We start from the raw sequence: 12,804 nt of genomic DNA, 5'->3' as shown, positions 1-12,804 counted from the left end.
CATTAGTGTTTTTAATAAGTATTATCATCTTTAACAAGTATTCGTAACAAGCATTACTGTAATAAATCATTATTGCTTTCGCGTAATATGTCTTTAAAATTTAAATTTAAAAATTTTTTCAGTGTTTTGGCACCAAACTTTGGTATTTAAAGAGTGCAGTAACCATCAGTTGTGTTCTGAAGAAGTCTGCCAGCCAGATGAAAGCGCTTAACGTGTGTCTTGTTTTTTTGTGACAATAAACCTTTTACAGTCCGAGTTGAGACCTTTCCTGTTGTGTTTCCTGCACCAGACTATCACTACATTTACGTTGTTGCCTGTGAGTTTTGTCTGTGGTACTCAGAAAAGACAAATCATGGCGTCCAATTCTGGACTTATCTATTCTAAACACATTCCTGGACATTCCAAAATTCAAGATGCTGACTCTACAACAGTTACTGCCTATGCTAGGCAAGGATGCCTGGTTGGTAACTCTAGACTTAAGAGGCTTACCTGCATATCCCAATCAGGGGATCTTGCAGAAGATACCTCCGCTTCAAAGCAGGCTATTTGCATTACCAGTTCTCTGCACTGCCCTTTGGCTTATCTACTGCACCCAGGGTCTTCACAAAGTGCATGGCACCAGTCATTGCATTTTGCAGACAAAGAAACATTCAAATTTATCCTTATCTGGATGATTGTCTAATTCAGGCAGAAAATAAGGACACTCTTCTACAGCATCTGGAGTTTGTAAAAAAAAGGTTCTAACTTGCCTAGGGTACACCATAAACGAAAAGAAATCACAACTGGTACCCTCTCAAATAATTACATTCCTGGGTGCAAGCTTGAATACAACTGCCCAGGTGACCTACCTCACACCAGAAAAACAAATCCAACAAGTGGCCACAAAAACCCAGTTATCTGCAAGACAAATTCTGCAGGCCTTTGGGTTCATGGCCTCCTGTATTCTACTAATTCCATATGCAAGACTGCATATGAGGAAACTTCAATAGTACCTAAAAAGCTTATGGAGTCAACATTGTCACAGCCTGGAAACAATGATTCCTATCATTCCATGCTGCAGCAAGAGTTCCTATGGTGGGCAGAGGCCTGTCTCCAAAACAAGGGACTGTCATTCACTCCACCCCCTGCCAACCAAACCCTGACTACAGACGCATCAGATTGTGCTTGGGGGGTGCATCTGGCAGGGAGATGCATTCATGGTGAATGGAGCCCAAATCAAATGTACCTGTATATCAACCAGAAGGAGATACTAGCTATACAGAATGCTCTGACAGCCTTCAAGGACTTTCTTCGAGGACAACTACTGATAAAGACGGACAACACCACAGTCATGTGGTACATAAACAAGCAGGGGGGTACCCATTCATACCCCCCTTTGCAGACTAGCCATGGCTTTGTGGAACGCATCCTTGACTTACCAAATACATCTACAAGCTCAATTCCTGCCAGGTAAGCTAAATACTCTGGCAGACGAACTAAGCAGAAATCTTATGGACCCACACGAATGGAAACTGGATCCATAAATCTTCAGCATGTTGACACGCAAATGGGGGAGCCCAGACATAGATCTTTTTGCCTCACCCCAAAACTATCAGCTGGACAAATTCTGCCAAGAAGCCATCGCAAAAAAGCTTGGAAAGTGGATGCTCTATCCTTCAGCTGGAGAAACCTATCAGTCTATGCCTTTTCCCCCTCTGCCTTTGCTCTGCAAGGTATTACTAAAAGTCAGACAGGAAAAACCAAAAATGATTCTGATTGCTCCAGACTGGCCTCACCAACACTGGTACCCGCTCCTACGCAACATGTCACACCTTCCTCCGTGGTACCTGCCTCAGACACCTTATCTACTGTCTCAGCAGAACTATCAAATTCTGCACACTCTGCTCCAAACTCTGAATCTTGCAGCATGGTTAATCAACTAATTTCACCTGTTACATCTCTCAGCAAACCTGTGATGGATGTCATTTTGGAGGCTAGAAGGCCTAGTGCTAGAAAATCTTATGCTGATAAATGGAAAATATTCTGTGCCTGGAACCAGGCACAAGGAATAAGTACAGCAATGCCCAATATTCCTCAGATTCTGCAATATTTAACAGAGATGCTTCACAAGGGCCTATATTTCCTTTCCATAAAAATCCATGCCTCTGCCATTTCAGCACATTACAACACAGAGCCTCCTCTCTTTTCTCATCCCCTGCTAAAGCAGTATCTCAGAGGGGCCAACAATTTAAGACCTCCCAGGAGAGCACCAACTCCGGCATGGGACCTTAATTTTGTGTTGGAAAAGCTCACCCTACCTCCTTTTGAGCCAGCTGCTACTGCAGACATAAAATTTCTCTCTTGGAAGACAGCTTTTCTTTTAGCAGTCACTTTTTAGCTAGAAGGATTTCAGAACTACAGGCTCTAATGGCAGTGGAGCCTTTAATTATTTTCTACCCGGACAGGGTGTTGCTCAGGACCAATCCATCCTTCGTGCCTAAAGTGGTATCTAGTGTGGCTCTAAATCAGACCATTCATCTGCCAACTTTTTTCCCAAATCCACAGTACAAGGGGGAATGGATTCTGCATTCCTTGGATGTACACAGACAACTAAGATTCTACTTAAACATGACAAAATCTCTAAGAAAATCTGAAAAACTACTGGTGGCATTTGCTGCAGGGGCAGAGGGAAAGGCTGTTTCAAAGCAGACTATATCAAAATGGATAAGCCATTGTATTCATTTCTGCTACATACATCATGGTAAACCTGTCCCCAAGGGGATCAGATCCCATTCCACCAGGGCTGCATCTACTTCTGCAGCCTTTCTAAGTGGGGTTCCTACCAGAGACATTCTAAAAGCTGCCACCTGGAGCTCAGTTCATACGTTCACCAAACATTATCATTTTACCTCTCTTCTCTAAATCCAGAGCAGGCTTTGCCACTGCTGCCCTGCAGGGCCTTATAGCTGCTCCCAGTGCTGTATAATTCCATCCTCCCAATCATAGCTTTGGGATTCTACAAAAATGTAATGAGTGCAACAGTGAAACATGAAGAACATAGTACAGTTGTGAACACTTACCATAAATGTAGATGTTCGAGTGTATTCACTGTTGCAGTCCTGGTTGCCCACCCGCCAGCCCCTTACTTTTCTCTTTTTATACCTCTTCTTTCTTTTACTATGCTCAAAAGCCTTTTTGTTGTATTTGTTTTATTTGGAGGAATATTTTTTGTGTTCTAAATTACATGCATATATAAATTTATATATTTTGCTCCCCATTTGGGGGGCACCTGACATCTGGGGCAAGTAAAACTGATGAAAATGGCGTCGGCTGCATGTTTTATACCCCTGGACGACCTGACGTCATCGAAGAAGGGACAACAACCAATGCAGGACCCAAGACTTTGTTAATCAGGCTGACTGAGGACAACCTGCCAGCAGATTACCCAAATGTAATGACTGCAACAGTGGATACACTCGAACATCTACATTTATGGTAAGTGTACACAACTGTACTTTTCCAGTTTAACCCTTAACCAGTCTATTCACCTGCCTACATTTTTCAACAATCCCCAAAATAAAGGGGAAAGGATTCTGCACTCTCTTGATGTGCATAGATGGCTGAGATTTTACTTAGGACTAAATCCTTTCAAAAATCTGAACAGTTATTGGTTAGTTTTGCTCCTGGGGCTCAGGGTAAAGCTATTTCAAAACAAACCATCTCCAAATGGATTGCTCATTGTATTCACTTTTGTTACCAGAAGCATGAGAAGGTTCCCCCTCAGGGTATTAGGACCCATTCTACTAGAGCAGCCTCTACCTCTGCAGCCTTTCTGAGAGGTGTGCCTACTAAGGACATTCTAGAAGCAGCTACTTGGTCTTCTGTCCATACTTTCACAAAGCATTACAATCTAACTTTGTTCTCTAAATCCAGGGCTAGTTTTGCCTCTGCAGTTTTGCAGGGCCTCCTTACCAACCCTTAATCTGTGATCCTTCCTCCCCCCTTTGTCTTCTTACTGGGCTTTGGGAATCAACCCATATGTGAGGACTGCAACAGTGAAACACGAAGAACATAGTACAGTTGTGTACACTTACCATAAATGTAGGTGTTCGAGTGTATTCACTGTTGCAGTCCTGGTTTCCCACCCACCATTCCCCCTTTTTTCCTGTGGCACAGACTATAGATTTTTATTTTTTGTATGACGTGTCCAGGGTGCTACCATTCCTGGGTTAGCCTTCTTTTGGGGGCTCCTGACAGTTAAGGTAAGAAAAACTGAGGAAATGGCGTTGGCTGCCTCCCTTTATACCTGACGTACTGACATCAGTTTTACAACCGGCAGCAGCCAATGTCATATACCAAGGACTCTGGTATTCGGGCCGACTGAGGGCTACCGGGAGCTGGATAACCCATATGTGAGGACTGCAACAGTGACTACACACGAACATCTACATTTGTGGTAAGTGTACACAACTGTACTTTTTGTTGCACTCGTTTATAAAATAGTAAGTCACAATGTGATTTACAGTCTAGTGCCAACAGATTAATAATGCCAAAGTTGTTTGGAATCATCAAATCAGTGAAACTGTCTTTTTTTTTTTTTTTTTTTTTTTTTTTTATATACGACTTGATGTATTGGTAACCTGTATCTGTTGAAATCTTCTAGCATGGTTTTGTAAGCGAAGCATGTAAGGCCTAGTTTACTGAATTATTGCTTAAACAGAATATGCTCACTGTTATCTGAAAAGCTTTGCTTGTGCCTAGTTATCTTACATATTTATCAAATTTAATTAAAAGTTAAAAATCAGAACTAGGATCAGCATATGAGTGAGTGTATTTGTTTTTCCTTGTCATAGTTTTGTGTTCTTCGATTAATTTTAGTACAGGTTTTTCTCATAACGCATGTGGAAATGATTAATTACTTGGCCCATACATCTTGTATGAGCACTGTAGCTGCTAGCTGTTCCAAGAGCATAGAAGTAGAAATATTTGTGTATCCATGTATACGTATGCGTGTGAGCTTGTGTCCTCATTAGAAAGAGGAAAGGGGGGGGGGGGTAGCATGACAAATAGAGAACAAAGACCAGAAATCAAGGACTAAAAACGCATTTACATCCAGTTAATAGTTTTGGTAGACTTTTTTCATTTTTGAACTCTTTTTGCTTTCAGTCAAGTTAATGAGCTTTGTCCTTATTATGCTGTTTTTTTTTTTTGTTTTCTTTTTAAGGAAAATAAAAACTGTATTCCTTGGAGTGAGTTTTTTTTCCATGTGTTAGTAGTTAAAGTGTTGCTTTGTTGTTCAGTGTTGCCTTACTTGTCTAAAAGATAGCACTGACAATTGCTTTTTTGTTTGCTTGTTTCTTGGGTCCTTTTAGGCCATGTGCTTCATGACCATCATGCCTTCCCTAATTGATGTTCGGATCATGCATTCCTCTGTGGGGTCATCCACCGATCCAAGAGAGGAAACGTGATCCAGAGCTGTCGTTTAGGTCCCTGCCCTTGCCGGCATCCCAACTAAGAGGGTTTTGTTTCTGTATGTCCTAACCCATCCCTTGTGGCTGGGTATGTGCAACCCATGTCACTATGCCTTACCCTATGTAGTTGGAGACACCTGTGCACTTGCTCAAGGAAGATTACTGCCTAACAGCAGATTAGCACACCTCATACTTGCCCTCAGACCGCATGTACTGCATTCTTCCTCCAAAGGCTTGTAGTTGGATGCAGGCAGGCTGTGCCCCCCCCCCCCCCATTCATCAGTCAGCTGAGCCATTAATCAAACTCGCATTGCTTGAGCTGTGGCCAAGGTTTTATCCTTCTCTTGATGGTAGCTTTTCTTCCCCTTGATATTATATGACCTGTGCTTAGAATCAGACATGTTTGCATTGTCAAGTCAGTAATTTGTCACTCTTTTTGTTACAGAACAATAGGATTAAATGGGACCAGTAAATGGAATGTCTCCAGAGACGAAAGCCGAAACTGCAGGAATACAGAACATTGCCAGATTAAAACACAGTGACAGAATGGGAACCCTGCCTGAAGCAGTTAGTGCTGCTGGCCCTAAGGCCACCTCAGTGGACAGAGAGTCTGCAGATGACGAAGAGCTCACCAACTTGAACTGGTTGCATGAGGATACAAATTTACTGAAGAACTTTAGCCTGGGAGATGAGGGGTTTTCTGTGGTTAGCCCATTCTATGATATAGAAGGTGATGGTTTGCCTTCTTTCTCGCCACCCTGTTCTCAGAACCAGATGAAAAGGCCAGCAAGCACTAAACCTCCTTATTCTTTCAGTCTTCTTATTTACATGGCTATTGAGGGCTCACCTAATAAATGTTTGCCAGTTAAGGAGATCTATAGCTGGATTCTGGAACACTTTCCTTATTTTGCAACTGCACCCACTGGCTGGAAGAACTCTGTGAGGCATAACCTATCCTTAAATAAATGTTTCAGGAAAGTAGAACGAGGCCATGGCAAGGTATGCTTTCTTTTTTTTTTTTTTAAACATTAACAAGACTGGGATGGGAAAAGGTTGCTTGAGTTTGCAGTGGTTGCAATTCCCTTCTCTGAGGACTAGAAAAAGAAACATATTTATTCCGTTACAAATGCTAAGTGTTTGTCATGTGTTGCAAATCATAACCTTCATTTTATTGTGTAAGCCTTCAGTTTTATTTTGTGAGAAGCAGTATATGATTTCTTAAACCAGGCTTGTATTTTCTGTAAGTTTTGAACTTAACCTTTTGGTCAGATAACATTGACCGGGATTCAGTAATGTCTACACTTAAGTGTACACAGATCTGAATGAACAGACAACACAGATGTAACTCGCACCTTCCTCCTAGTTTTAGTTTTCCTGCTGATATTCATGCAGCTTTAAATATTGACAAGGATTCATAGGTTACCACGAAGTACAGACTACATGTACACTTAGTGCAATTTTTCTGAGTGACTAGAAAGCACAAAAGATGTGTTAAGAATGTTCTTGTGTACATGTCGTGTACACTTACTGTAGGCTTTATTGAATCTGGCCCAGTGGCTTGTGTGTGTTATTACAGAAAGTGGTTTTAATCATTATTGGAGTCCCTCTTGCAAGCCATGTTTGTAGTCCCCTTTTCCTTTGACCTGGATATTCTGCTGAATGACTACCCTGAAATATTTTCTTTGTCAAAATTCCGATTGCTCCTTTTCTATCAAGATGAGTCTCCTATAAGATTGCTATAGATATTTTATACTTAAAATAATTCAGTCCGCTTTACATTTTATGTATACCTGCAAGGGCATTTACATTCCATGTTAATGTTCATAGGTAGGTACTAGGCTGTCGGCCCAAGAGCCTAAGCAAGCCTAGCCAACAAGGATGTTCATCGTGTTTCACTGTTGCAGTCATTACTCTTGGGTTATCCTGATGGCAGGCTACCCTCAGTCGGCCAGAATTCCAAAGTCTAGGTCCGGTGTCAGTTGCTGTCGCCTCTTCCCTGATGTCAGTGGCCAGGGATATAAAAGATACAGCCAACGCCATTTTCTTCAGTCTTTCTTGCCGCGCGGTGCCCGAAGCAAAAGCAGTTTGCAAGTGCCGGTTGGCTGTCTCCTGAGATTTTCAAATCCAAATTTCAGAACCGAAGTCTTCATAAAAGCTAAGTACCCCATTGGGGAAACTTTTTTCTTGCTCCAGACCGATGTCAGAAAAAGTTAACAATTGTATTTCTTGCGGGAAGCAAATACCTCATAAGGATTTTCACTCTTGGTGTATTCCTTGCTTAGGCCCTGATCACAACGTTGCTAGCTGTCGGTTTTGTGCTAGATTTAACCAACGCACTATCAAGCTTCGGTTCGATTTTGCATTTCATTACTTTGGCCAAAGATTTAATTATATAATGCTGTCGGACCAGCCGAAAACCGGAGTTTACAAAAAATGCAAGGACAAGGAAAAGGATAGGCATCCGAGGTCCAAAACCGACGACGAAGCCTCTGCTAGGCCAGTCGCTAGTTCTCAGTGAGGCGCTTTCGCAGCCCCTGGCACCCGCTACCTCAGAGCCACAGGCCGCTTCCAACTCCCACGTGGAGCCGACTGTGCCTCTGGAAACTCAAGCCTCTGCTAGGCCAGGCGCCGGTTCTCAGTGAGGCGCTTTCGCAGCCCCTGGCACCCGCTACCTCAGAGCCACAGGCCACTTCCAACTCCCACATGGAGCCGACTGTGCCTCTGGAAACTCAAGGTATTGGACACTCTGAAACCATTCCCTCAGATGGGTCTGGAGCCGCTGAGCAGGCATCGGCTTCCGAGGGTGTCTTCAGACCTACCTAACTATATATTAAGCCATCTTCAGCTTTAAAGACAAAGACTAAGTACAGCATTCTCCTTCTCAGACTTCCATGCCTAAAAACAGATGCTCAAAATGGCCGAAGACCTAATTAGTTTGATCAGGGGCTCCCATCCCCCTCCTGATAAGAGACCTAGGCAAGAGACAGAGTATGATTCTTCTGATCAGGTTTCCATTTCCTCTGATTCCTCTTCTGAACAGGATTACTCAATGTTTCCCTATGAGGATTCTGATGCTGAAGAATCCATTCCTTCAGCCTCTCCTCCTGAGGATTATTCTTTTGGGGAAACCCTGCATACCATAGGGAGCATTTCCACTGGGAGAGCCAAGATTATTCTGAATCTAAGAAAAGGCTCAGAGACTTTCTGCTACTTCCTCAGCACAGACCCCTTGCTATTCCTCCAGTTCTGGACATTGTAGATGATGTATTTTCAAAGTCCAGCCTGTCCCCTGACTCTTTATCCCCTGCACCTGCTAAGCCAGACAGATACTACAGGGTCCCGAATTCTCATAAGTTCCTATATAAAAACCCCGCAGCTGACCCAGAAACTATATCTCAGGGTCCCAAAGGGGTTAAAGCTTCCACTGCAAAAAAACCTGTCCCCATCTGATAGGGATTCTAGGGCTCTAGACAGATGGGGGAAAGAAGTCTACACTTCTGATACCCTGGCTGTAAGGGCTTTAAATTGTCATTTTCAAATGCTTAAATATCAGCAATATTTAATGTCACTGCTTAAACAGAAAATGTTGACAAATACTGAATGTTCAGAGAACAAGGAATTGCAGGATTTATTGGATGCAGCTGAACAAGTGGGAAAGCATACTTTGCAATGTGGTTATGATTCACTGGAGGCCTCTTGTAGGGCCGCTGTTACAGGATCTGTTATTAGGAGGCATGCTTGGTTAAAGGAACAGAATCTGCCTGATCATGTTAAAGCAAAATTATTAGATGCACCATTACAGCATGATACTTTGTTTGGTACTAAAGCAGAAGAGGTGTTGAAAAAAATGGAGGATAAAGCAAAATCCATGCAGACGGTCAAGGATTTCTTACAGGTACAGCTACCCAGGTTTAGCAGGAACTGGCCCTCTAAAAATTGGTCCTTTCCAGGGTCAGACAGACCACAAAGAGGCAGATGCAGGCGTCCCAAAGGCAAATCTCCGCCCCAGGGTCCATACAGGCCTAAACAATGGGGTGCTCCTACCTCCAAAAGCGGAGAAGACAAATCACAACCTTACAGGAAACAGTCCCAATGACTTTCCTCTACCAGATCCAAGCACTTTTCATTTGGCAGCCCCCTTGGGGGGGGGGGGGGGTGGACTAGCACTTTTTTCATCAAATTGGCAAATGATTACCCAAGACAAATGGGTCCTGAACATAGTGTCTCAAGGCTACAGGTTCCATTTTCACACCCTACCAAGGTCAAAAAGTATGCCAGACCTGCCACACAATCAATGGGCAGATTCAGACAATCTTGCAGAAGATACCTCAGATTCATAGCTGGCTCAATGCATTACCAATTCTCTGTACTGCCCTTTGGCTTATCTACTGCGCCCAGGGTCTTCACAAAATGTCTGGCACCATTAATTGCGTTTTGCAGACAAAAAGGAATTCAAATATATCCATACTTGGAAGACTGCCTAATTCAAGCAGAGAACAAAGACATTCTTATGACGCATATGGCGTTTGTAAAAAAAAAAAAAAATACTAATTGGCCTAGGGTACACAGTAAACGAAAATAAATCAAAACTAGTGCCCTCTCAAGAGATAATATTCCTGGGTGCAAGCTTAAATACAACTGCCCAGATGGCTTGTCTCACGCCAGACAAACAAAAGCAACTGACTACTTACTTCAAGAAATTGGCAAAAAAAAAACACTTATCTGCAAGGAAAATCCTGCAGGCCTTGGGTTTCATGGCATCTTGCATTCTACTAATTCCATATGCCAGACTGCATATGAGGAAACTACAATGTATCTAAAAAGTGTTTGGACTCAGCATTGCCACAGCCTGGAGACAGTAGTTGCACTCATTCCCTGCCTGCAATAGGAGTTTCAATGGTGGGCAGAACCCTGTCATCACAACAAGGGTCTGCCATTCAGATTACCCACAGCCAGACAGACACTGACAACGGATGCATCAGATTATGCCTGGGGGGCCCATATGGCAGGAAAATGTATTCAGGGCACATGGCCTGCAAACCAGATGCATCTTCACATCAATCAAAAAGAGATGCTAGCTGTTCAAAATGCCCTGACAGCTTTCAAGGACATGCTTCATCCAGGACAGTTACTGATAAAGACACAACACTATGGTCATGTGGTACATAAACAAGCAAGGAGGTACACATTCCTACCCCCTCTGCAGACAAGCAATGACCTTATGGGACACAGCATTGGCTTTTCAAGTTCACCTGCAAGCACAATTCCTGCGAGGAAAAACAAATACTCTGGCAGACGAACTAAGCAGAAACCTCATGGATCCCCACGAATGGAAACTGAATCCACAAGTCTTCAGCATAATAATAAGGAAATGGGGATGCCCAGACATGGTCACAACTGCCAATTGCAGAGATTTTGCACAAGGATTTATCGCAAGCAAGCATGGAAAGTGGACACCCTATCCTTCAGCTGGAAAATTCTAAAGGCATATGCTTTTCCCCCACTGCCTCTCCTTCCCAGGGTACTCTTAAAGGTCAGACAAGAGAAGCCAAAAATGATACTGATTGCACCAGACTGGCCACGCCAGCATTGGTACCCAATCCTAAAGAGCTTGTCTCAAGGTCCAGAATGGATATTGCCTCAAACTTCTCACCTACTGACCCAACAAAACAATCAGATCCTGCACAGCCAATTCAGGACCTTAAATCTGGCAGCATGGCAGATAATGTAGTCATTCAGAACACTCCTCTTTCAAAAGCTGTTATGGATGTTATCTTGGAGGCCAGGAGGCCCAGTACCAGAAAATCTTATGCAGAAAAATGGAAGAGATTCTGTGCTTGGAACCAGGAACAAGGCAGTGACACGTGTGCACCAAATATCCCTCAGATTTTACAATACCTAACTGAGATGCTAAACAAAGGCCTTTCTTTCTCATCAGTTAAGATTCATGCCTCTGCCATTTCAGCCCATTACAATAAGGAACCACCTATTTTTTCTCATCCCTTAATAAGGCGGTACCTCAGAGGGGCCAAAAACATTAGATCTCCAAGGAGAGCACCAATTCCGGCCTGGGACCTCAATTATGTTTTGGAAAAGCTGACACTGACTCCTTTCGAGCCAGCATCAACAGCAGATATTAAATTCTTATCCTGGAAAACAGCTCTGCTCCTAGCAATAACCTCTGCAAGGCGAGTCTCAGAGTTACAAGCACTCATGGCTGTGGAACCTTTCATCATTTTTCATCCAGATATGGTTTCTCTGAGGACAAACCCTACATTTATGCCTATAGTGGTGTCCAGTGTGGCCCTTAACCAAACCATTCACTTGCCTACCTTTTATCCTAACCCACAGAACAAGGGTGAGAAAATTCTGCATTCTTTGGACATACACAGGCAGTTACGCTTCTACTTGGACAGAACTAAAGCTTTCAGAAAGACTGAGCAACTTTGTGTCATATGCTGCAGAATCACAAGGAAAGACTATCTCAAAACAGACCATTTCTAAATGGATAGGCAATTGCATCCGTTTCTGCTATTTTCAACATGGCAAATCAGTACCTAAGGGCATTAGGCCTCATTCCACCAGAGCAGCAGCCACCTCAGCAGTCTTCCTCAGAGGAGTACCAACCAAAGATATCTTAGAGGCTGCAACTTGGAGTTCAGTACACACCTTCACAAAGCACTACCACTTACCTCTTTACTCTTAAGTCCGGAGCAGGCTTTGCCACTGCAGTTCTGCAGGGCCTCATAGCCTCTCCTAACCCTATTAAGCCCAGCCGCCGTTCCTCAGCTTTGGGATTCAACCCAAGAGTAATGACTGCAACAGTGAAACACGATGAACATAGTACAGTTGTGTACCTACCATAAATGTAGATGTTCGAGTGTATTCACTGTTGCAGTCCAGGTTAACCACCCACCACCCCCCTTCTCTTTACTGGGACTTATCTACACTTCTCTATCCTATACAACCTTTTTGGTGTATTTGCTTGTAGATGAAGGAAATGTTATTTTTGTGCATGCATTTTTATTGGCATATTTTTCAGCCTACCAATTTGGGGGCACCTGACATCTGGAGCAAGAAAAACTGAAGAAAATGGCGTTGGCTGCATCTTTTATACCCCTGGCGCACTCACGTCAGGGAAGAGGTGACAGCAACCGACGCCGGACCTAGACTTTGGAATTCTGGCCAACTGAGGGTAGCCTGCCAGCAGGATAACCCAAGGGTAATGACTGCAATAGTGAATACACTCCTCTGCATTTATGGTAGGTACACAACTGTACTTTCCCTGGCTTATGCCACCCAAGACAGTTAATTTCCTGTGCCCCTGTCAAGCAGAGCCACAGAAGTGATCCCC

General features: G+C 43.3%; 1 protein-coding gene across 1 annotated transcript in view; it reads left to right on the top strand.

The window, feature by feature from the left end:
* FOXN2 (forkhead box N2) overlaps nt 1-12,804 on the top strand; it is a 596,893-nt gene that overhangs the window by 155,240 nt on the left and 428,849 nt on the right. The window contains exon 2 of the mRNA XM_044055382.1: nt 5,896-6,449. Within this exon, the coding sequence (XP_043911317.1) occupies nt 5,910-6,449 (540 nt within the window). The 5' untranslated portion in view covers nt 5,896-5,909. The remainder of the gene's footprint in view (nt 1-5,895; nt 6,450-12,804) is intronic.

The sequence above is a fragment of the Protopterus annectens genome, chromosome 1.part2 (assembly GCF_019279795.1).
Source record: "Protopterus annectens isolate FY-2018-M chromosome 1.part2, PAN1.0, whole genome shotgun sequence".
Lineage (NCBI taxonomy): Eukaryota > Metazoa > Chordata > Ceratodontiformes > Protopteridae > Protopterus > Protopterus annectens.
Note: the sequence above shows the minus strand (reverse complement) of the source record. Positions and strands in the feature narration are given on the sequence as shown.